The 24956-nt window shown below is 40.5% G+C and overlaps 1 protein-coding gene across 3 annotated transcripts in view; it reads left to right on the top strand.

Annotated features, from left to right (window-relative positions):
- The window catches only part of osbpl5 (oxysterol binding protein-like 5), a 39505-nt gene extending 15903 nt beyond the window's left edge, over positions 1–23602 (top strand). For all 3 annotated transcript variants that reach the window (XM_088340912.1, XM_088340914.1, XM_088340913.1), the window contains 15 exons: positions 414–576; positions 4496–4712; positions 4801–4985; positions 5053–5134; positions 7750–7848; positions 7954–8050; positions 9872–9970; positions 10095–10192; positions 10279–10368; positions 12341–12477; positions 13150–13329; positions 13423–13552; positions 17380–17494; positions 17782–17875; positions 20811–23602. In XM_088340912.1, the coding sequence (XP_088197038.1) occupies positions 414–576; positions 4496–4712; positions 4801–4985; positions 5053–5134; positions 7750–7848; positions 7954–8050; positions 9872–9970; positions 10095–10192; positions 10279–10368; positions 12341–12477; positions 13150–13329; positions 13423–13552; positions 17380–17494; positions 17782–17875; positions 20811–20946 (1922 nt within the window). In that variant the 3' untranslated portion in view covers positions 20947–23602. The remainder of the gene's footprint in view (positions 1–413; positions 577–4495; positions 4713–4800; positions 4986–5052; positions 5135–7749; positions 7849–7953; positions 8051–9871; positions 9971–10094; positions 10193–10278; positions 10369–12340; positions 12478–13149; positions 13330–13422; positions 13553–17379; positions 17495–17781; positions 17876–20810) is intronic.
- The last annotated feature ends 1354 nt before the right edge of the window (positions 23603–24956 follow it).

Genomic DNA, 24956 nt, shown 5'->3' with positions numbered 1-24956 from the left:
TTTCATTGCCTTAAACTTTGGAGCAGTCTCCTACGTGATGCCTATGGGCACCAAGTTGCCCCTAAGGACATCTGAGGTGCCCATGCACCTTTTCTGAAAATAGCTAGACAGTGCTGGGTCATTTGGATTTTCTAGTAAAATTATTTTTCAGTGGCTGACTGAGTTTATTTAACCTTACTTCCAGGAACTGACATGGTAATAACATCGTAACAACATAGTAATATTTTAGAAATACATGTTAAACTGAGTGCCCTTTGCGCTAACTAGTTACCAAAAGTAGCTCCTGGCTTGAAAAAGGTTGGAGACCCCTTCTTGAGAGGCACAACACAACTATTGGGATTAGACTCACCTCACTGCTTCACTATACTAACTTCTGCACACACACACTTCTCATGACCTGTTTGCATCCTCAGGCCGATATTGGATGGATGCACTTGAGCTTGCTCTTAGTTGCTCTAGCCTCTACAAGCTAACAGCCAAGTCGGGAAAAGAAGGGGACATCAGCACGACTTCAGAGTCTTCCCATTTCCTCCACCTTCTACAGTCTACCACACTGGCAGACACGGAGCTTTTGCAGTAAGTAATCACGAAGGTTATTGCATACGAAACAGTTTTGAAAACCTAACCACTCCTGTGGAGCATCCACTTTTTGACATTCCTCAAAATGCTTTGTTCATCTAAAAACCCCAAAACTTCACATACATAGAACATTTTTCAGTAAATTGACACATGGGCATAGGCATTCAGTAAACGCCTGTATTCCTTAGTTTGGCATTTTGGTAAGTGATTTAAAGGGTTTCATCCATGCAAATATATCTATGGGTGTCAGGCTTATTTTGCTATTTAGAACAGTGCTCATGTTCTACTTTTAGTGAATAGCAGCAGATATTTTATAGACATCTTTTTAGACAATGTTTGTGATGTGTGATTTTGTATTCTAATGTAAGATGTTTTTGTGCAAGCGAGCTTGAGAGTTGGTGTTCTTTATTCCAGTGTCTTACGTTGCTCAAGTTTTTGTAATTTACATACATTTGCATGTCTTGATAGTGGCAATCGTTTTATTATGGTTATTGTTCATTTGATATTATTGTATTACATTCTTGAAAAACTTTTATTTATTTATTTAAAACTTATTTAAATGGAAGCTATTTTCTGCACCTAATTTGTTTATGGTTTCAAATTGCAATTCTCTTTAAACGAATGACTACAGTGTCACATGACTCAGAAACCGGAATATCGTGAAAATTCTAAGTGTGCCTTTTCATAACAGAATTGTTGCTATCCAGCAAACCTCGATGAACAAAAAGCAGTTTAGAAAACTGGTGCAAGATTTTTTTGTGATTGATGACACATTTTTACACCAAGTCCGAGCTACCGGTGATTCGTCTGGATATACTGGTGACAACAGATGTTAAAAATTTGAATAGAATGAGCTTGTCTATGTTCCAATGAATGTCTTAAGTTTCTGAGAAAAAAATATGACTTAATTCAATTGTTAATAACAGATTTGATACTTGAAAGATTTTCTGGCCTGTCATTTGGGCATCTATTACTTAGATACTTTATTTGTAAGTTCCTTGCTGGTTTATGTTTTCTTATTAGATAGATAGATAGATAGATAGATACTTTATTCATCCCCTAAGGGAAATTCACATTTCCAGCAGCATCCCTGAGCTGAGAACAGTACAATAATAAAGCCAAAAGAATACAATATACAAATACCCAGTGTGACGTGCAAATGCCCACTTTAGCATGTTATATAGAGTAACTAAATAGTGCTACACAGAATACATAATGCAGTAAGATTCGGTAATATTCAATGTAGGTGGTGTGGTTTAATGTGGGCCTTTACTCTGCCAGGTGGAGTTAAAGAGCCTCATGGCATGAGGAAGAAAAGATCTCTTCAGTCTGTCCGTAGTACAAGACAGTGACAGCAGTCTGTCACTGAAACTGCTCTTCTGTCCGGAGATAATGCTGTGAAGCGGATGCGATGGATTGTCCATGATTGACCTCAGCTTTTTCAGTGCCTGTCTCTCAGCTACTGTTGTTAGGCTGTCCAGCTCTTTGCCCACAACAGAGCTCGCTTTCCTAGCCAGTTTATTGAGACGAGAGGCATCCTTCTTCTTGACGCTGCCTCCCCAACACGCTGCCGCATAGAAGAGGGCGCTTGCCACTACTGTCTCATAGAATATTTTCAGGAGCTTTTTGCAGATGTTGAAGGAGGCCAGCCTTCTGAGGAAGTAAAGTCGGCTTTGCCCTTTCCTACATAGAGCTTCTGTGTTGGCAGTCCAGTCCAGTTTGTTGTCCAGCTGCACACCCAGGTATTTGTAGGTCTGGACAAATTCTACACATTCTCCCTTGATGGTTACAGGAACCGGGTGAGTTCTGGTTCTCCTGAAGTCCACCACCATCTCTCTGGTCTTGGTGGTGTTTAGGTGCAGGTGGTTTGCGTCGCTCCATCGGACAAAGTCCTGAATCAATTTCCTGTACTCCTCCTCCTGCCCGTTTCTGATACATCCCACGATCGCAGTGTCATCGGCAAACTTTTGCACATGGCAGGACTCAGAGTTGTACTTAAAGTCCGATGTATATAGAATGAATAGGAACGGAGAGAGAACGGTCCCCTGCGGAGATCCTGTGCTGCTAACCACGGTGTCCGATGTACAGCCCCCCTGTTTCACATACTGCGGTCTGCCTGTCAGGTAGTCAGTAATCCATTCTACAAGGTGTGAGCTAACTCCCATCTCTGTCAATTTCCTACTCAGTAGCAGAGGCTGTATGGTATTGAAGGCACTAGAGAAGTCCAAAAATGTAATCCTCACAGCCCCCTTCGCCCTATCCAGGTGAGAGAGGGATCGGTGTAACATGTATAATATAGCATCCTCCACTCCCACCTTCTCCTGGTAAGCAAATTGCAGTGGGTCGATGGCGTGAGTGGTGCACGGTTGTGTGGTTCCGGTGTTTTCCCTACTACACAGCGCTGACAGGATTTGACATAATTCACAACATCACGTTCCATGCCATTCCAGAAGAATCGTTGCCTCACCAGAGACAAAGTACGGTTCTGGCCTTGGTGACCTGCTGAGTCATGTAAACCTTGAAGGACTTTCTGTTTCAATGAATCAGGCACCACAAACTGGAAGATTTTCTTGGCCATGTGAGGATCTTTCCTTATTTTGTAGAGCATGCCATTCTGTATGGTGAGTCTGCTCCAATGCTTCAGTAGTTTCATCACACTAGGCGACTCGACAGCTCTCTCACGCCTGGTAGGTCTCTTGTGTCTATGCACAAAGTACATGGTCCTGCTTATTGTGTTGTCCTGTTCTTGTAAACCAACAAGCTGACTCTGTGGGAGTGCCGTTGACTGATCTCCCTTCTGCAGAAGATTGAAGTTGGCGTCTGTTCCCATCACTTGACCCACGCCACCAGTGGACTGAGCACTGAAGACAGCAGCAACCTCTTCTGATGTCACAGAACCATTGGAGCCTGATGGAATTGCCCTTTTTACTGACTCGTCTGATGTCCCAGCACTCTCGTCTACAACAGCGTGACAATTGTTGGATACTCTGAACACCTCTTGCACAGTACTGTTGTTCACCCTGTTGACTTGGTCCAAGAGCGAAGTATAGGGCTCGGTAACAAGGCGATGACCCACACATGACCGTACAAATGGCTCACGGCTCAGAGCGTCGGCTACGATGTTCTTTGGGCCGGGAATGTACTTCAGGTCAAAATTGTATGCAGCTAGCTTCGCTACCCACCGCTGTTCACACGCATCAAGTCTTGGTTTGGTCAAAATGTATGTAAGTGGGTTATTGTCGGTCCACGTGGTAAAGTGTCTTCCTTTCAACCAATGGCTGAATTTATCACATACCGCCCATTTCAAGGCAAGAAATTCGAGCCTGTAAATTTAACATGTGCATTAAAGCAAGTTTGACTGTAGCAAGTTTGAATAAAGTTTATACTAATGCCGAAAGGTCACCTGAAAGCCCAATATCTCAAACTTATTGTCAATAGTAGACCTGTAGCCTCAGGTGGTGCAGCAGCAGCCGCTCCATGGTCTTCATCACATGTGATGTCAGGGCGACTGGCCTGAAGTCGTTGAGTTCCTCTGGTCTTGATTTCTTTGGGACTGGGATGATGCAGGATGTTTTCCACAGCTGAGGGACCCTCCCCTGTTCAAGGCTCAGGTTGAAGATGCGCTGTAGAGGGTCTAAGATTCTAAGGATATTTCCTTAAATGGTGTATGTCATAGGCGAAACGCAAAAGGTACGGCATTGGCATGCAGAGAATAGTCCGTAAAACTGCTTGCTTGCGGGTGTTAAACGCATGTTACTAATATTTATAGAACCAGTGCTTTAATTTTTTTTTTCTGAAAGTATTTGCTTGACTACATTGATAAAGGCTCATCCATGTCAATTTAAAGGTTTTACAAATGAAAACACTAGTTTACCGGACAATAACTTCGATGTTACTTTATCTATGTTCCTTGTAGGCTGAATGAGTCTGTGCTGCTGGGCAATTACAATATGGACCATGACGGTTTTTCTGACAAATCCGAGCGTGATGGGCACGATGACTGGGAAACTTCTGCAATTGATAATGGCGGAAGGTTGACTGAAGAGAGTGATGTAGACCAATCAGATGAAGTGCTGTCTCCCATTTTACAGGGGACAGTTTATGTAGAGCAAAGCACAGAAGAAATGGCTGAGGTGACATTCCAAGTGCACTTTTCTGTGTGCTCATTTTGTTCGCAAATTTCAAGCTTGTTTACTGAACCCTTAATTTGATGTTTGTCAGGCTGGGGAGGCATCACAAGTCGAGACTGTTTCAGACGAAAACAAGGGCCTGATCTGGGGTATTTTAAAGCAGCTTCGACCAGGCATGGATCTATCAAAGGTGGTGCTGCCCACTTTCATCCTGGAGCCTCGCTCATTCTTGGACAAGTTATCGGACTACTATTATCATGCTGATCTGCTCTCACAGTCAGTAATGCCGTTATGCCTGGTTGTCTTTGTTGGCATACTGTATAACAAGCTCTTTCTCTTTCAGGGCAGTACAGGAGGACAGTGCATATGGTCGAATGAAGCAGGTAGTCAGATGGTACTTGTCTGGCTTTTACAAGAAGCCCAAGGTAAACAAAGTTTCATTTCTGTCACCTGGCAGATGGCAAAGTATTTCCACCAATATCTGTTTCTAATGTTTGGTGTGCATTTTAAACAAATTTAAAGTACATTTATGTGGACATTTCTTTCACGTTTTTTTGTATTCCAGAGACTACAGAGCCTACATGATTATAAGCCACACCCATTGTATGTTTAAAGGCAAAAACATTTTGTACATACATACGCCGCACTTGACTATAAGCCGCATGCGCACACATTGAAACATAAGATATTTACAAAGACGGTACACAGAAAGTTTTAAATATATACACCGTACCTTACCTTAAACCCTGGCCGGCCGCTTTACTTTCATTAAAGAAATGTGTCTTTACAACATCAACAGTCACTGAAATATGTCATGTCACATATCATTGGAAAACTTAATGCCTTGGGATTCAAGATATGACCTTTTCAAAATTGACTCATCAGAGAAACATCACAATCAGTCTTAAACAAGTCAAGTCATGTTTATTTGTATAGCCCTTAATCACAAAGAGTCTCAAAGGGCTGCATAGACCACAGATTATTGCAAACCACAGACTATTATTACACCATCCCCTGATCTAAAAATCTACAAGAAGGCAAGGAAAAACTCAAAAACCTCAACATGAGGAAAATGAAGAAACCTTGAGAAGGGACCTCCCATGAGGTAACCCCCCTTCCAGGATGACCAGGCTGCAATGGATGTTGCAATAACAAATAATACACAAATATTGTCAACATGAAATATAGGTTATTCATATGCGATAGAATAGAAGTGTGTTTTAAGTCTAGATTTAAACAGTTACACTGAGGTTGCCGATCGAATCTCAGAGGGAAGAGCATTCCTCAGCACTGGGGCTCTTGGGATCACGAGTAGACCAGCATTTTCAGAGCGAAGGCTCCGGACCGGAACATAGGGCGAAATCAAATCTGAAAGATATGAGGGAGCAGGTCCATGCATGATTTGGTATACAGTGGAACCTCGATTCTCGACCGTAATCCGTTCCAGAACCCTGTTCGAAAACCGATTTGTTCGATTGCCGAAATCATATTTCCCATTTAAAATAATGTAAATCGTTTTAATCCGTTCCAACACCCTGAATGTTTACCCTGAATGTTTAACGGAAACATAAAGCTAACCCAGGCTAATCGTACGTCCGCGTTATCGTAATCTTCAATAAGAAAGATTACGTTAACATGAAAGTGTAAAAATAAAAAAATAGGTCGTTTACAAGTTATTTAGCACCCGGGTCTCCACAACAAGTGGTGGGCGGTTCATTGGAAAGGGGGCTCCGTTCCAACACCCTGAAAGTTGGGCTCCATTCCAACACCCTGAATGTTTACCTCGAATGTTCAACGTAAACAAAGCTAACCCAGGCTAATCGTATGTTCGCGTTATCGTAATCTTCCGTACGAAAGATTACGCTAACATGAACGTGTAAAAATAAAAAAAAAGGATAAAGAAAAGAATTATGAATAGGATTTCTTACCTTTGATGTGGTCAGCAGAAGGCGCAGATGGACGGTGGTGCTATTATATCTTTCTTGAATGCAATAGTTGTATGCACAACTTTTCCTTTTTCACCTGTAGCAACTTTGCTACTTGCACTGACTTTCTTCGGAGGCATTATTAGGGGCTAAAACACTTCGTACACCTATATTAAAAGCGAAAGCAAAACGAAGCACGTCCGCACGCAATAACTGTTGGTCACGAAAAGAGCGATCTACACCCGTACGCTGCTCAGCATCGCATCCTAGCGTACGCACTCACTCAGATTTTTTGACCGAACAGCAAAGCAAGAATTTCTCGAAATTTTTGGCCGGACTCCGATTTGTTCGAACTAAGAGGCGTTCGAAAACCAACAGAACCTTAAAATCACATCTTAAGCCAATGCAGGTTAGCTAAAATCCAAAAACTATAAAGCCAGCGTCTTAAACTTCTTTGAATGTCCCCCAAAAATGGCTTCCCTAAATCAAGGAAGATCCATAGAATCCAACTGTGTAAAATATTTACTCCAAATCACACCATAATGCCGACAGATAAACAGTAATCCGCCTTAAACATTTCTGCTTTGTTGGATGTTGCTTCTTGTAATCCGTTTGTTTCGCCACGTTATTTCCGTTTACAAATAAACAGACTCGTAAAATCATTCCCAATATGGTACTTAGCCCTCTTCTTTCGATTGACACCTTTTCCATGATAAGGGGTTGTTTATGCTAATTTCATTTATGCACTAAGCTAAACTTTAGAAAAATTAACTTTCCTTGGCTTGCACCCACTTTGAAAACATCAAAAGTTTTGATAGGATCAATGATAATGATTATAACGACAATTGATCAATTTTTTAAATTGTTGTTAAAGAATTTTGAATGGTACGGGAGAAATTGGCCATGAAAGACCTTAAAAAGTGCTTGAATTTGGCCATGAAAAAGGTGTAATAGACATGAATAAATCAATAGATAAATGGGGCAGACTTGACAGCTGCAAACATTGTAATCATGCAAAGTGAAGAAAGTGTACTGTCTTGAGAAGTCATTTGTATAATTTGCATCTTGATCAATTCACAATTACAGAGAAATCATTTGTGTATTTGTTTTTACAGGGTCTAAAGAAGCCTTACAACCCAATATTGGGGGAAACTTTTCGCTGTTGTTGGCCTCATCCCCAAAGTGAAGGCTGCACATTCTACATAGCCGAACAGGTGGAAAAACTCACAAATCTGGCATACCTACTAATCCTCCACTCAACTTCATTTTTATATCCCCATTTCAGCATCAGAATCACAATATTTATTTTCTTTTTTCAGATTTCACACCATCCGCCCATTTCTGCCTTTTATGTCTGCAATAGGAAGGATGGTTTCTCGATCAGTGGAAGCATCTTGGCGAAGTCCAAATTTTATGGTATTTTCCAGGGTTTTTTTGTATTTCTGGCAAATGCTTAAAATTGACATAAGTGTAAGAATTACAAGTTTTCTTTTACAGTGTTCCCTCACAATATCAAGGTTCAACTTTTGCGTTCCCGGTGATTTACAGATTTTATTCTATTAATAAGTTTGTAGATTATCACTTTTAGAGCACGAGTGAACTTAAACTAATCGAAAACTGTCTTCTGATTCCTGGGCCCTGATTGGAGCAATCTGAACAAATTTTTTACTTCTCTTGTGATGAATGGATAACCCCATATGCATGCCGTTTGCAAGCAATCCAATTGGGGGCAAGAACAAGCAAGTCATCATGCAAATAGACATTTTTGACATTAAATAAAGGATGATTTCATTCATGCCACTCGCCAAATCAACTTAGTACTGTGCTTGTTTGCTCCCACTCCTAAAGTGGGCTACATTGCTGTGTCCTGTCTGTTTACAAGTTGTGCTGTAGGTGGCTTGCCAGAAGATAGACATACATTACATATGGATGGATACAACTCGTGCATCCTCTATAAATAGACGGTAGCATTTTTTATGCAGGGTCTGAAAATAAAACTAATATTGACCAATAAATATGGAAGCTCTTAGAGCAGGGGTCGGGAACTTATGGCTCGCGAGCCATATATGTATCTGTGGCTCAGAGACAAATTTGATTGCATGCAAAATTTCTCCATCTTGTTTAAAACTTGAGTTGTCTATCCTATTCAGATACATGCAAAGCCAAACCAAAGCTAAATAACATGATATTACTTTGCAGTATATATAGGGCACGTTTTTCACTACAATTTACAGTACAGTCAAGGTGTCACACAAAAAAAGGGGGAAAAAAACTCGTTTTGGCTGTACAACGCTAAAGAATCCTTTATAGAAAAGTTCACTATATAATCTGTGTTCAGTGTTCAGATACCTTATGATGAATCCACAGAACTGTAAATACGCCAAAACACCGGAAGAGAACTTAGTCATTTGATTGGGTGAGTGGGAGGGATGGGTGGAGCTATGCAAAAAGTGCAAGCACTCCCTCCCATCTCTCGCCCTACGCCGTCTGCGCCAAAAGTGAGCTCATCAGGCTCCCTATTTGCAGAATGTTGTGACGTTTTTACACAATAACTGCTTGCATCTGGTTTTGAAACCAATATGTATGAAAAAAAGGGTCAAAAGGAGTTTAACCGATCTTGAGTAATTGCAAGAAAGAGACAAGTTTAAAGTGGTATGTTTGTTGATTTTGGGACAGGGGCTCTGGCATTATTCTCTTTTCATAATTTTTATCAAATCATCAAAAATAAATGTGCTGAAGACTAAGCTTTTGTCTGGGGCGCGGGTTTAGCAATTTAGTAAATTTGTCTCATAATATATGGCGTGGCTCTTTCCCAAAATAAAATTAATATTTTTTGCTTTTATGGCTCTTTGAGTCAAAAAGGTTCCCGACCCCTGTCTTAGAGCAAGGATAAGCCAGAGTTCAAAAGGCTTGTTTGTGCTACAAGTCACGCAGTTCTTTGATATGAATACAAATTTGGACAATTATATCTCTAATTCTAATATTGTGCAAAATGTTGTTGATAATCTCTGCACACATATTGTTGCGCAATTGCCTGACGCACTTACAACTTAGGCCAGTTACATGCACCACCTTGTAAATTTTGCCTATCCAATTATTCTTTAGTTGTTTTTCTATTTAATTTTGTTTTATTACACATGGCAACCCAGAATAATCATGTAAATGATGTACACTACAGTAACATTATCAATTACAATGAATAAAATTATAATCAATTTCTACTTTCCTGTCATTTAGGTAACTCGCTGTCTGCTCTTCTGGATGGCAAAGCGAGACTGCGCTTCATGAGCAGAGCGGAGGAGTATGTCATCACAATGCCTTATGCCCATTGCAAAGGTAATCTCTGATTAGATATCTCAAGGCTCTAGTAGAGTCTACATTCTGAGTTTGAAAATAAATCTGGTAGATCGCCTGTAGCAAAATTTGACATGTGTCTGATATATGTCTCTATTTTTGGAAGGTATCCTTTATGGCACTATGACGCTAGAGCTGGGTGGAAAAGTTACCATTGAGTGTGAGAAAAACAAATGTTTTACTGAGCTGGAGTTCAAGTTAAAGGTACACTAATTCCCTCTGCTGTTCAAGTTAGAGATTTGCAGATTGTCTCACTCACTAAAAATGCGTTACAATGTTTCTCTCGGCAGCCTTTCCTCGGGGGTCCTTGCTCTGTGAATCAGATCAGTGGCAAAATCTTTGTGGGGGATGAGCTTGCTGCCACTGTTGATGGCCATTGGGTATATAGACCCTTCTTATCATCTTTTTTGCCTTGCTCTGTATTACTTTTGGAATTTACAAGGTGTGAGATTTTTATGTATATTTAGGCATGCACAAGAACAGTTTTTTTTTTTTTTTTTTTTTTTTTTTAACTACTAATGCCTATACGTTGTTTTCAAAACTCCTATTATATTTATAAAATCAAAAACACACAAAGAAAGGTTTTGATTTTTGTATTTTTCTTTTGAATAACATACCGGTCTGCTAACCATGTCTCCAAAAGTAGTGTTGGATAGATTAGACCTTGGCTTTATCAATCAATTACCGTATTTTCCGCACTATAGGGCGCACCAGGTTATAGGGCGCACCCCCAAAAAATAGTTTTTGGTCCTATATCGTCCATAGATAAGGCGCACCGGATTATAAGGCGCTACAATGGGAACGTCGACAAAACAGTCAGATGATTCAGTCAAACTTATTACCCCCTTAACATTCCCAAAGCTTGCAAAGAAGCAAATACGTGTCGCATCGTTTCAAATATCATTCGGAAGGTTAAAGTCTTGGGATTCAAGAAATGCCAACCATTTCTTAGTTTCTATTTTCTTTTTCGCTCGTAACTTTAGTGTGCATATGACAATAAACACTTGGAATTGAGTTTAATTCACTCAACTCATCACAGCAACATCAAGATCAAGATCGTTCTAAAACAAGATACCGGGGAAATATAAAGCCGCATAGCTCACCTAAGTTCTCCTGTTCAATAATGATACGCAACCATGGTCTTATTACAACCGTGAGTGAAGTAAATCCAGGAGAGTAAAATATTTACAAATACAGACTAATGAAACATGTTTCTTTATGGCGTACTTTAGCAAACTTGCTAATCACAGTCATCTTTTTCGGCCAATTGCAGGGTTTGTTTTGGCCCTCTAGCCTATCCGAGGCTCTGAATAACCTCAGCCAATAGCGATCGATTTAACTGATGATTGACACATCTTTTTCGGCCAATTGCAGGGTTTGTTTTGGCCCTCTAGCCTATCCGAGGCTCTGAATAACTTCAGCCAATAGCGATCGATTTAACTGATAATTGACATATCTTTTTCGGTCAATTGCAGGGTTTGTTTTGGCCCTCTAGCCTATCCGAGGCTCCGAATAGCCAATAGCGATCGATTCAAATGATGATTGACACATTGGTTAGCCAATGAAACGCCGGTATATAAATCCCAGCATACACCGCGGACTACTCCACGTTCGGGGGAAAATCGAGTCGGCGGCTGTTGCGTAAGTTGCGAGACCTTGCGACTTAATATTGAGCCATATATAAGGCGCACTGTATTATAAGGGGCATGGTCAGCTTTTGAAAAAAATTAAGACTTTTAGGTGCGCCTTATAGTGCGGAAAATACGGTAATCTAAATATTCAATTTTTCTAGTCGGGATATAAAAATAATATTTAAGAATTTTTGGCAGTGACAGTTTAGTTTAGCCTTTGATGAGAATGTCTTGCCCATTCCCATCCAATAAAATCCAGTGAATCAAAAAGGTTTGTTTTTAATTTCAGACCCGCTTGGGCAATTGAAAATATTATTTCACATTTGACTGAAAGGAAGCAGGATGTGGTTGAAAAATGTTTTTTAAATATCTCTCAAATACATTCATTAGCATTCATATTTTCTTCTTTAGCACTTCAAATGTTAAACTTTAACCGAAGTCTATTAAATGATTAAATAGTGAAGATTGCACTTCGGCAACTCTAAACCAAGTTCTCAAAACTAAACATTACAACATTTAAATAGCATTAATCCTTTCTCTTAGTCTTTCTTCATTGTACTGTGCATCATTTTATTGGTAATAAAGTTTGCAATATCACTTGAAAATGAAATTCAACATAATCACTTTGGAGAATAATTTGCCGAAGATGGCCACATTCATCTTTTTATTTCACTTTTAAGTCCTGCCTTTAAATGCCATTTGATGACATTTTTGTAATCAGGACAGCAAGGTTTTTATCCACGAGAAGCGCTCTGGACAGCATACGACATTGTGGAACCCAAGCCCAGATGTTCGTAGCAGTCGTCTCAAGAGGCATGTGGTTCGCTTTGAAGAGCAGGGGGAGTTTGAGTCAGAAAGGTAAAACACCCGTTTTGTGGGTAAATTTCTCAAGAATTAATCATGTGTTGATGTTTGCCTCTGCATTTTTTTTTAACCTATTAGCATTTGACTTCATAAGTGTTAAGTGAGAAAAATGTCACCATTAGATTAAAGCTGCAATTGAGGACCATTTCAATAGTTGATTAGTCACTGACTATTGAAACGATTAAGGATCAGATCACATTTTTCTTAAATTTTTATTTTTATTTATAAAGCGGCAAATTATGATAAACACAAGATAACTGTTCCACTGTTCTCTTAAAATGTGACAAGAGTTTCTGCCATAATACGCAAGATCTGCTTTGCAAAACTCTGCAAGTATCTTTTTATTTGTTGTATTCAGTATAAAAGGATAAAACTAAGGTTTTGGAGCGTACTTGTTCTTGACCCCTTCATTTCTGTATGTTACTGCTCAAGATATACTATTGCTTATTAGGGACTCAGCAGAGATGTTTTTCGTGTATTGGTCTGAAAAACCTGTCTGTCAACAATAGTCAACGATGAAATATATGAACGATTTTGATCTATAATGTGGACTAATCGTTGCTGCCCTACAATAGATAAAAACAAAATAAGTCCATGACATATACAGTGTATTTCTTTAAATTGTTTTTTTACTGGTTCTCTTTTTTTTTTTTTCCTCACTTACAGGCTGTGGCAGCATGTGACCAGAGCAATCCGAGAGCGTGACCAGGTGCAAGCCACCCAGGAGAAGTTTGTGCTAGAAGAAGCACAACGCAAAGAATCCAGGGAAAGGGGAGACAAAGCCTGGACCCCACGGCTTTTTTATCAGGACCCAATTACTTCAGAATGGATCTATAAGCATGTGGAGTACGAATAATCAGATGCCTAAACTTCTCTTCAGTTTTGATGTGACATAAAAATCGACCTGCTGTTTAACCAATCCGATCCTGTTTTGTTTAGATCGGAGCCATGGGAACCAGCGCGATGTTTAGTTCAGTTTGAGAGAGATGAAATCATTCAAACGCTGGAAAAAACACAAAGGCAGCACAATGGACTTTCTTACAGCAACAGCTGGCCCAGCCAACGCAAGGTTAGTCCATGAGTGTACATTCACGGATGTGTGATAACCCATTGCCTCTCTAAGTACGTAAACACTGTTAATCAAGCTCGTGACTATATACTAAGAAAAGAACCGTATTTTCTGTACTACAAGGCGCGGTTTAAAACCCCAAATGAGCCAGAATTTGCGCCTGATAAACCGGTGCACCTCAGTGTTTACTATTTAACTTTATAAGACACAGATAGATAGACAGTCCATGGGGGTCCGGTAGCGTGTCCAAGACCCTGGCAGGAATCTACGAGACCCTGGTTCTCGCCAGAGTTTTTACATGGTACTGGAAAACACTTCAACTTATATAACATTAGAAATGCATACAGTGTTTCTCAGTGTGCATTATTACTCGAGGTTTATTTGAGCAGTGATTTATGAATCAATAATAATCGCCGACACAAACGCAATACATTGCATGCAGCAGGATAAAGGGGGATGAAACATGATAGAGCATTCAAGCTTATCTCATTATCACACTATTTCTACTCATGGTGCTGGAAACACTAATTTGCATTGTGCATTCTGTTAGGTTAAACTTGCCATATCAAACTTTGTTGTTTAAACATTCTCCACTTCTTTACCTGTGCGTCAACAACATTGTGAAACTTTTCCCAAAAATACTAGTAAGAGCTATTTTATATAAACTGAGAGGTTATTGAAGCACAGTTAAAGAAAAGGAGAAAGCTTTTAACCTAGGCAAGTCAAACTCTGTTTGGCTTGGGGGCAGGATCCAAACTTAATGTTCTCTAGGTGGGCCGAATCAGTAAAACAATAACGCCAAATATTTAGATTTGTTTTCAGTACCATGCTTTATCATTCAGCCACTATTTGTAGCCGACACCAGAAATTATAATTACGGATGATAAGGGATCTTTTCTAAGCACAACACATGTATTCACAAACAATAAATAAAAGGGATTTTCATGTTTGCCATTGAATATGCTAACAATTTGTTTATTTCAATGGTCTAGTAAATGCAGCTTTACATCTGAACCAACTCACCATAAACATCACAAACTCAAGTTGGAGCTATTAATAAATATATGCTTGCTTCAAACTGCTTTAAAATATTAAATAAAAAATACAAAATTAGATGGGCATTAACATCATATCATACTTATAGGCTGAGCGTAACATCCATCCATCCATTATCTTCCGCTTATCCGGGGTCGGGTCGCAGGGGTAGAGCCTCAGCAGGGAAGCCCAGACCTCCCTATCCTAAGCCACTTGTTGTAGCTCAACTAACGAGATCACAAGGCGTTCCGAGGCCACCTTAGAGACATAGGCTAGGTTTAAATTTTAGGGAAATCTTTTTTTTTTTCTCACAGACTTGACCTATATCCGATCTGAACGGCACATATCCAGACCCAGTGGTCCTCAATCCGATACATATTTGATCTCTTGTAAGGCGAATTTTGTGTGAACATTCAAGGCGGGCTGAAGCAGAGAAATCAACAACCACAGCGGACGAATACACAGAGTGTCATGAATTCACACATTCATGGAAGAACACTTATTTACTTTAACTCACGGAACAGCCAATATTGCATTGCATACATGTGGAATCACAACATTTTGCTTGATGTCACTGCTGTAAACAACAGTGGTGGTCATTGATTAAGTGATAATATCCTCTAGTGCAGGGATGTCAAACTCAATTGCACAAGGGGCCAAAATTCAAAACACACTTAAGGTCGCGGGCCAACTAGGATAAACATTTATTGAACACCATGTTTTTGGAACATGAACATGAATAAAAACAGACAAGAATATTAAATTTAAACCTTAAATCACTTATACAGTATTTATTATTTAGCAAAACGAGTTTTATTTGTATGACACCTTGACTTTAAATTGTATTGAAAACTTGCCCTTTATATTCTGAAAAGTACTACTTCATAATTCAGCTCTGGTTTGGCTTTGCGTGTATCTGAACAGGATCAATGGCTCAAGTTTTGAACAAGATGGAGAAAATTTGCATGCAATTAAATTTGTCTCTGAGCCATAGGTACTCATAGAAATAGCCATATCTGGCTCGCGAGCCATAGGTTCCCGACCCCTGGTATATAGTATAATATACGTCATATATGAAGGAATTGGTACAGTGACTAAAACGTCAGAATATGATGTCCAGGGATGAGACGGCGTTGTTCATATTGACGGGGCATAAATAACTATCTATCTGTCTACCTTGGTCATATCCCTCAAGAGGGGTGACCGACAGCAAGACAACACATACACTAAATAGAAAATAAAAGGGAAAAAAATAGCAAAAAAACACACACAAAAATTTCTGGACCATGGCCAACCCAATCGCCCATACACCCAAACAAGTTAGGCACCTCGGCACCTAAGTTGGTCATGCTTTCGTCCCTCCAGATGAAACGGGACACCAGAAAGCGTCCATGTCACTCGGGTCAGGGTGACACAACACACTTTTTGTTCAACAGCAGGGCCCGACAGCTTTCACTGGTTTTCCCCTGCCGCATCATACGGGTGCCCAGCCCATCCTTAAGAACGCGTCTACAATCCCACCTACACACAGCAAGGCATTAATAACAATAATGTAAAATGGTCTTGCGGGACGGATATGATTACAAGGCGGGGGCCGGATGTGGCCCGCGGGCCGGGAGTTTGACACATGTGCTCTAGTGGTAGCTAACCATATTTACATTCATATCACACCCCACAGGGAGAGCATTCGATTGGGGGAAACTGAGGTTTTATATTTGATTAATATTTTTCTCCAGCGTGTCCTGGGTCGTACCTGGGCCCGCCTACTGAAGCTGAGAAAATACTGCACCTTTAATGCCCTCTAATGGTGGGATGGAGCATTTGTTTATATTTTTTATTGAAAACCATAAACTTTGACAGAAATGAGCCATAGACTTGCTTTTTTTTACACTTTCATAAATTTACGGCAGGCTGGATTACATCATGAAACGTGTTGAATGCACTGTGAGAACCAGTGTTTCTGGCTAAAAATCATGAGTTAAGGTCTAATGTCTTTTGTGTTATATATGTACCACTGGTGTTCCAGTGGTACAATGTCGGCGCCCTCAACGCCGTGGTCCGGGTTCGATTCCTGTTGCAAACAATGTTTTCCGAATTTAGCAGCGACAAATGCAGCCCTTTGAGACTCCTTGTGATAAGGGCTATAGAAATAAACATGACTTGACTTGACTATCGACTGGTTAAACTGAACTATCACATGCCTAACCACAGTGACTTATTGCTTTTTCTTAGAGTTCAGTGAGACAACTGAACTCTCCACACCTGGTAAAAAGAGAAATGAACACCCTTAACTGCACACCATCTTGCACACCTGTTCATTTTATCTATATTTTTTTATCCTATTTTATCTTTTACCTTTTGCATTTTATCACTTACACTATTTTCTGCTGCTTGGAACATTTTAGAGTTGTTTTTACTTCAGTATTAGCTGAAGAGCCTTTTTCGAGTTGTATTCTAGGTCGACTGTTCTGTGCATTTCCACTTTATTGTTGTCAATTGTTGCCTGTGCATAGGAGAGTGAAAAACGGAAATTGGGTTTCTTAAATGTTAAGCACATTTGAGAAATTGACATCAAATTGCATTTGACTTTACTGTAGTCTCAATTTCATGCGCCTTATAGTCCGGTGCACTCTATGTATGAAAATAAATTAAAAAAGACTATTTTTTGGAGAGTTGTCTTATAATCTGGGGAGCCTTATACTGTGGAAAGTACAGTAACTAGTTGAATTATTCAATTTACTTACTTTGCTATTTTTTGTGGTCATAAGTTATCTTTTTGATTTGTTTTTTAGGCCAAGTTGAATGGAGCTCGTAGGAAAGCCAGTAGTCAGCCATCTAGCTGCAGCCAGAACACTGAGAGCAGCAGCAGCACTCCAGAACCGACACACGAGTCCTCTGATAACGAAGGTGAGGCCCCAAACAACAAGTAGTTTAAACAGATGAAATGCTGACCAGGAGCATCTGGGTAAAAATGTTGTTCCTTGTCCTTTTTTTTATAAGCCATTTGCAAATTTTATGAACAAATGTACAATTGATCTCAACATATAAAGGCATCCCTGCATGATGTCAATGATCAATCAAGTAGAAATTAGGAGGGCTTCTTATTGTATGTGTTTTAAAATTCTGCCATCGCATGGATATTGTTATTTATCTATTGGACTGAAAATGTGTTTTATTACCCTTGATGTTTGCAGGGTTCTCACCGCATTGTGCACGGTGCAGCAAAGATATGGCCCTCCTCCAGATCTCCATCAGCTCCATACAGAAGACAGAGCAAGACATTCAGAGGTGATGCAACACACATAAGCTAAGTGTTTCTAGCGAAATAAAAAAATTAACGTACAGACCACACAGGACTTTAATGGGTTGTTGTTTTCTATACTTTGCTCATTCTGCCTTAACTCATTCAGTGCTAGATGTTTCTTTTAAATGGAAAGTGCCAGTGCCAGCCATTTTTTGCAATTTTAACTCATTTTGGAAGGGCAACAGAAAATATAGCTCTGTAGCTATATAGGCATAAGACACATCAGATGAAAGCTTGAATCTTCACTATTGATTCGAAAAAGTATGCCTTTAGTTTTAACCATTGTGGAGTAAACAATTGTTGAACATAGAGTTTAGAAAATACTTAGAAAACTTCTGAGTAAAACTGCTTTTTCTGAAAGGATGCATTTCAAGCAGAACTTTCACTTTGGTGTTTGCTTTTGTGTGTATATATATATATATATATATAATACAATTTGGGATACCTTCGATATCTAAGCAACACTTTCCCAAGGCACGGGGTGCACCATCTCCCCCATCCTGTTTGTTATGGGCATGAATCTACTCATCACTGCCGCGGTGAAGGAGACCAGAGGGCCGATGACGAGGTCTGGCATATGTCAACCTCCGTTGAGATGCTTTATGGACGACCACACTATTACAACAGTGACACATGTGCAAGCAAGATGGATCCTGAAGGCACTGGACGAGGTAGCAACCTGGGCTCGGATGAAATACAAGTCTAGAAAGTCAAGAAGCATGGTGATCAGGATCGGGAAGGTCACAAGCAGGTTCCAACTTCGAATCCAAGGAGAAAACATACCATCAATCAAAGATAACCCAATAAAATGCCTCGGAAAGTGGTACGATTCATCTCTGAGCGAGAGGGGCAGCGTTCTCAGGACATTGGAGCAGGCTAATAAGTGGCTGCAAAGGATTGAACGATCAGGACTACCAGGCAAGTTCAAGACTTGGTTGTTCCAGTACAGTCTGCTACCAAGACTGCTGTGGCTGCTAACGATCTATGAAATCTCTATGACGGCGGTCGAAGGAATAGAGAGGAGGGCAAATAAACCTCTCCGCAGGTGGCTTTGTGTTCCACCAAGCTTCACATGATTAGGGCTTTACATCAGGTCGGGGCAGCTGCAGTTTCCCCTGTCTTCGGTAGTGGAAGAGTTCAAGGTGGCCAAGTGTAGGGCGGTCATGATGCTCAAAGATTCTAGCGGGCTTGATTACAAGATCGGGGCGTAAATGGGCAGCAGACAGCCAAGTACATCAGGCAGAAGGCAGGCTGAGGTTGAAAGATCTCATCGGAAATGCATGCGTAGGGCGTCAGGGATTAGGGTCTACTCATTTCTAGCAATAGTCAAAAGCTGATCCAAGGCAGAGGAGAGACATGGTGCAGGCCGAGGTCCGTCAACTGGAGGAGGAAGGCAGGTGGTCCAGGGCAGTGGAGCTTGGAGTCCAAGGAGCCTGGACAAAGTGGGACCTACCAAAGCGAAGGATCACCTGGCCAGAACTCTGGAGGTTGGAACCATTCCGGATCTCTTTCTTGCTCCGGTCAGTGTACGATACTCTTCCAACACCAACCAACCTGTACAGGTGGGGGTTGAGGGAGGACCCAACGTGCAGGTTATGTGGTGGGAGAGGGACACTGGCGCATATTCTGGCAGGATGCCAGATTGCTCTTAGCGAGGGCAGATACCGCTGGCGCCATGACAAGGTCGTCGGTGAACTGGCTTACATCTTGGAGCAGGAAAGGCGGAAGAAGCACCAACCTCAACCCAGTCCAATACATTCCATCCAGTTCGTCAGGGAAGGGGAGAAACCAGCATCCTCCAAGAAGACCAAAAAGAGCCTCCTGCAAACAGCACCAGCGTGGGAGATGAAAGTAGACCTGGGAAGGAAATTACACTTTCCCCAGGTAGTCCAAACTTCCTTGAGGCCAGACATCGTGATTTGGTCAGAAGAGGCTAAAAAAATCATCCTGATTGAGCTAACTGTGCCATGGGAAGAAGGATGCAGCGAAGCCCATGAAAGGAAAAACACCAAATATCAAGAGCTGGTCCAACAGTGCAGGGACAAGGGATGGCAGACCTGGCTATTCCCAGTGGAGGTCGGGTGCAGGGGCTTCCCAGCACAGTCTGTATAGGACACAATAACAGCCCTGGGAATAAGTGGAAGGGAGAGAAAGGCAGCTGCCAAAAGGGTGGGGGAAGCCGCGGAGAGAGCCTCTTGTTGGTTTTGGAGTAGGAGAGAGGAGTTAAGCTGGGGACCAGGAGAAGATGGGCAGTGACTGGTCATCACTGCCGGCCCGCCAACTCGAGGGCGTTGTGGTTAAGGGTCGAAACGCCCAGTGACTGTTGGACACCACCTGACGACATCTTCTCCTGGTTGAAGGCTACAGTCACTGTTTGAGTGACTGCAGAAGTTGCACTGATTAGAAGTGTATGTAATATATATATATATATATATATATATATATATATATATATATATATATATATATATATTACAGTTTGGGATACCTCGGATATCTAAGCAACACTTTCCTAAGGCACAAGGGAACATTTCATTGCCAGAACACTAAAATTACGCATGCGGTGAAGCACATGATTTGTGTCATGCACGGTCATGCCCTAGGGACTTTGTCAGTTTTTTTTAGAATGAAAACAGCTTTGAAGCTTCAAACGGTCTCTACTTATAACTTTAGTCTTCTCACCACACACGGCATATGGGCCGCCGACACACTGCCACACAGTGTCATACAGTGGATGGTTGTTTGGTTGGATCCCTTAACCACTAGGGTTGTAGAGGCACAATTTCCTGTGGTGTGTCTTAGGAAAGTACAGCCTGGTGGTGTCCATCCCGCTTACATTCATACATAGCCTTCCTTCATACATGATGTACTATGTCTTCACATTTTACCTTTAAATGCGCACCTCCCCTGTCTTTGTAGGAAGTTGTTAGCCGTGAGTCGTCAGATCTCTCAGCAGAGGGCAGCAGATGACAGCCTGTCTTGGGTCGCCCGGCACTGCCTGATCGTCTGTCTGGTGCTCCTCTCACATTTCCTTCTTGGCTACGTCTACGTCTGAGAGTGTCCGGTCTCCGTCCAGCACCGATCTTACCTTTGATCCTTCCCACAAGCACAAACTAATCAGCTGGGAGGCCAATAACGCAGATGAGTGTTGAGACTGTTCTGTTCTTTTATATACACGCGTGTAAATACACACAAATACATTGTTTTAGCATGACATTTTAGCAATAAACCCAAGCAAATGCCTGTCGGACATCTTCAGAATGAAATGACTCCTGGCAGTGTAGCCAAACAGAAAGAGCATCGCCACCCACGCACTTTGGATTGAAGACCGATTAGGTGTAAAGAAAGAAACAAAATTTGTACCAACAAAAAACACCATCTCACATGTCTTTCTAAACTGACCCTTAAAGGGACAGTGTGTACTATTTAGCGCTTCCTTGTGGTAAAACAAACTTAATTCTTCAAAAGAACAAAACATTATTGATCTGAATAATAGGCAAAAAAAACATGTATAAACATGCGTTTTAAAACAAAAAAACTTGTATTTATTTTGCATAACATGATGAGATGAGATAATTGCCAGGCATCTTGCTACCAAAAGTTCAACTTTCTTTCCTTTTTTTTTAACTTCATTTGTTTTGTCTATTATCCGTGTTTTCCTTATCCTTTTTTTTCTTTTGGCTGTCCCTTTTTTTAAAAAAAAGTCCCTGTTTTCTTTTGTTATTTTCTTTTCCTTCCTATTTTCCCTGTATTCCATTTGTCCTTCTTCGTATTTCCTTGTTTTTCTTTTTTTGCCTTTTCTTATTTTCTTTTCATTATTTTTGCTTTCTTCTTCCCTTTTTTCTCATCTAAAATGTGAAGCAAGATGGTGCCGTTTGTTCACTTTTAGTCTCCATAATATCTAGTTTTCCTTCTGCTTTGTAGCACTTGGTTTTGGGCCGCACTTCACAATATAGTAACATCTAGTGTTCAAATATTGCACACTGTCCCTTCAAATACTCATCACCTGCAAATGTATTTGTGTGTTGTTGGATTAAACTAGGTTGTAAGTGCACAAATTGAACACTGGCAAATGTTTCTTACTCCTTCTACTCTAGATTATTGGCCTTAATTGGTAACGCCAAAAAAAAAGTTTCAAATCGCATGATAACAAAAACAAACTACGAATGAAAGCTGAAACATCTTTCAATGTTGCAATTCTGTGTATTGTTTTTACCAAGATAGTATTTTTCATCTGGAAAAGCTGATTTGTTTTTGTTTACCGTGAGCACTCTTGTGCGTTTTTCTACTTTCTAGTGACGCAGCATGTATGAAGGAAGGCTATGTATGAATGTGAGAGCCTTACAAAAGTGTCTTTTTTGTGTGCCTGCTGGGGCATATTGGATCGGACCATTGTTTCGCACTGTGGAAGGCAGCATAGTGCGTTAGCATTCAAATATAACACATTTGCTTTGACCAATGGCCTCATTTTTGTATGCCTTCAAGTGGTTTCCAGTTGCATTTCAGGGCAGGTCAACCAATTTCTTATTCACTTACCTCGAATCTGAAAATGTCCTAAACACTTTTGAAAATCGTAACAATTACTCACATAAGTACCAGTTGACCTGTGTGTTTATTAATATGGAACAAATACATTTTATTTATGAAATAATTTTGTTCACGACAAAAACAACCAAAAATTCTCACAATTGCAGTGTTTTCCACAGAATTTTGTCCTCTCGCTCTCGCTCAGAGCTCTCGCTCAGAGCTCTCGATTAACCCTTCTCCGTGCAGTGCCTGTGCCCCTCCCCCTCTGCTCATTGAAAAAAATAGCTCACACAAAGCATATTCACCAATCAACCATTTAACCAAAAGCGAAAGAGAGGACAAAAAAAGGGTGCAAGCGAGCACACCATTTTTGAATGACATATCTTAAAGGCTTTATTGATTTACTTTGCCTTTATATATATTTAAAAATATTATATTTTTTAATATTGTAATTTTATGAGACTCTGGAGGGCCCAATCTAACCCTGGTACCCCGCCAGAGACTTTCAAAGGTGTGGGAAACGCTGCAATGTCACTCAATTATCTCCATCCATTTCTGGTCATTATGGATTCCACAAAACTTGTTTGGCAAATAGCCTACTGGTGTTAATCGTGGTCCACAATTTTGAAGATTTAATAACACCTGATGATTTAATATTACTTATACACAGTATGTAAATATTTACAGTGCGTTTATGCTCTGTGAAGAAAAAAAACTCAGAATGTATTTATTGTGTGATTTTACACCATCGGTAACTGAAGCAATGTTAGCATATAGAGACCAGAGATGACAATCTCACTTCTTGATTTATGTGTTGTCCTCATTTTTGCATTTAAGTGTGTGAGAAAACCATTGAGTCATGCTGAAAGCAATGCCATGCCTGTGACTTTATTTTTAGTATTTTTTTAACACATTTTGCAACATTTCAGTCCTGTGCCAGTGCTCATCTATTGAAAGGGAGCAAATGTTCGTTATGACCGCTAACTTTGAATGGTTTTGTGTATTTTTTTAATGTTCTTTTCATTGTTTTCTCGTTTTATACTCTGTCGCCATTTTCTGGGATTGTATATGCCATTTTTGTTACATTGATCAAAAACTCCTCTGAACACAACAATACCCGGTTTTTCCATTCACAACTTGTTGCACACTGTAGCACTATACAGTAAAAACTTTAAACCCTGAAACTGCCGTTTTTCACTTATTGGTTGTGCCTCAATGGACCGATAGGTCTGCTCCTTTTATTTTTTTGCAGCTTTTGTTATCAATGTCTGTTTATGTGTTGTCCGGACTATAAGGCGTACCTAAAAACTCCAAATTGGCCAGGCCAAAAAAAGAGATGAAAAATGGTGCAGATTGGTCACCTTGAGTCTCCGTAGATCAGGGGTGTCAAACTCATTTGAACTCGGGGGCCACACAATAGAACAAACATTCTGTCGGGGGCTGGACTAGTAGATCAAAGAGAAAGAAAAAGAGATAAAGAAATAAGAGAAAGAGGGAGGGAAAAGGAGAGAGGGCGGGACAAAGAAAGAGAGAGTGTTAGAAAGAAGAGATGAAAAGAGCAGTCGTGAGAGAGGGGGAAAGAAAGGGAGAGGAAGAAAGAAATCCAAAGAGAAATAGAAAGACCGAAGGAGAGAAAAGAGAAAAGAAAGCGCGAAGGGTAGGAAGAGAAAGAAAAATGATATAAAAGGAAGTTAGAGCAAGAGAAGTTAAAAAGACACAGAGAGAGAAAAAGACAAAGAGGAACAAAGGAAGAGAAAAAGAGACATAGAGAGTGAAAGTGACAGAGAGTGGGAGAAGAAGGGTGGAAATGAAAGAGAGAGAGAGCGAGAAATAAATACAAGTACATTGTCTTTGTGAGAGGCACCTGGCTTTGGCAACATCAAGTTGACATATTTCAACCTGCAGCTTGTTTTTCTCTTACGCTTCTCTGAGTGTTGTCTCACAGGCCGGATTCAATCCCTTAGCGGGCCTGACCTGGCCCGCGGGCCGTCTGTTTGACACCCGTGCCGTTCATCGTAACCCTCCTTGTGCTTGATTTTCCGTTGCGCTAAACAATACAGCGACATCGAGTGGTCAAATGTTACACTTTCCCTTTAATTGAAACAAACTGCCTCAGTAACCCTGTTCACGTTCGTTGTGACCATAGTGGTGTCAATGAACAGCAATAATAACTTTAAAAATGAAATTTTTCTTTCTGTGTGACCTAATACCAAATAATCCACGGCCCAGTGGTTTGGGACCACTGATTGAGGGCAGTGTTTTTCAACCCTGTTTGAGCTGAGGAACATTTCTTTATTTATAAAAAATCCCGCTCAACACCGCCACTTGTTGCATTTACAGTAAAAGTTTACTTGGATTTATCCAAAGGAACGAAAGCTTTCGCTAACCCGCACAGGCACACAAATCGGATAATTTCCCACGGCACAGTGACAATTAATCACTGCTTTGGCACGCCCACAGTGGTTGAAATACACTGATTTAGGGGGCGGATCACACTTTTCTTCTGACTGATTAGTTCATTGTGTGATGTAATGTGAA

The sequence above is a fragment of the Urocampus carinirostris genome, chromosome 7, assembly GCF_059441175.1.
Source record: "Urocampus carinirostris isolate Australia breed hairy pipefish chromosome 7, RoL_Ucar_1.0, whole genome shotgun sequence".
NCBI classification, from domain to species: domain Eukaryota; kingdom Metazoa; phylum Chordata; class Actinopteri; order Syngnathiformes; family Syngnathidae; genus Urocampus; species Urocampus carinirostris.
The sequence above is the reverse complement of the archived record's forward strand: the minus strand, read 5'-3'. Positions and strand labels throughout refer to the sequence as shown.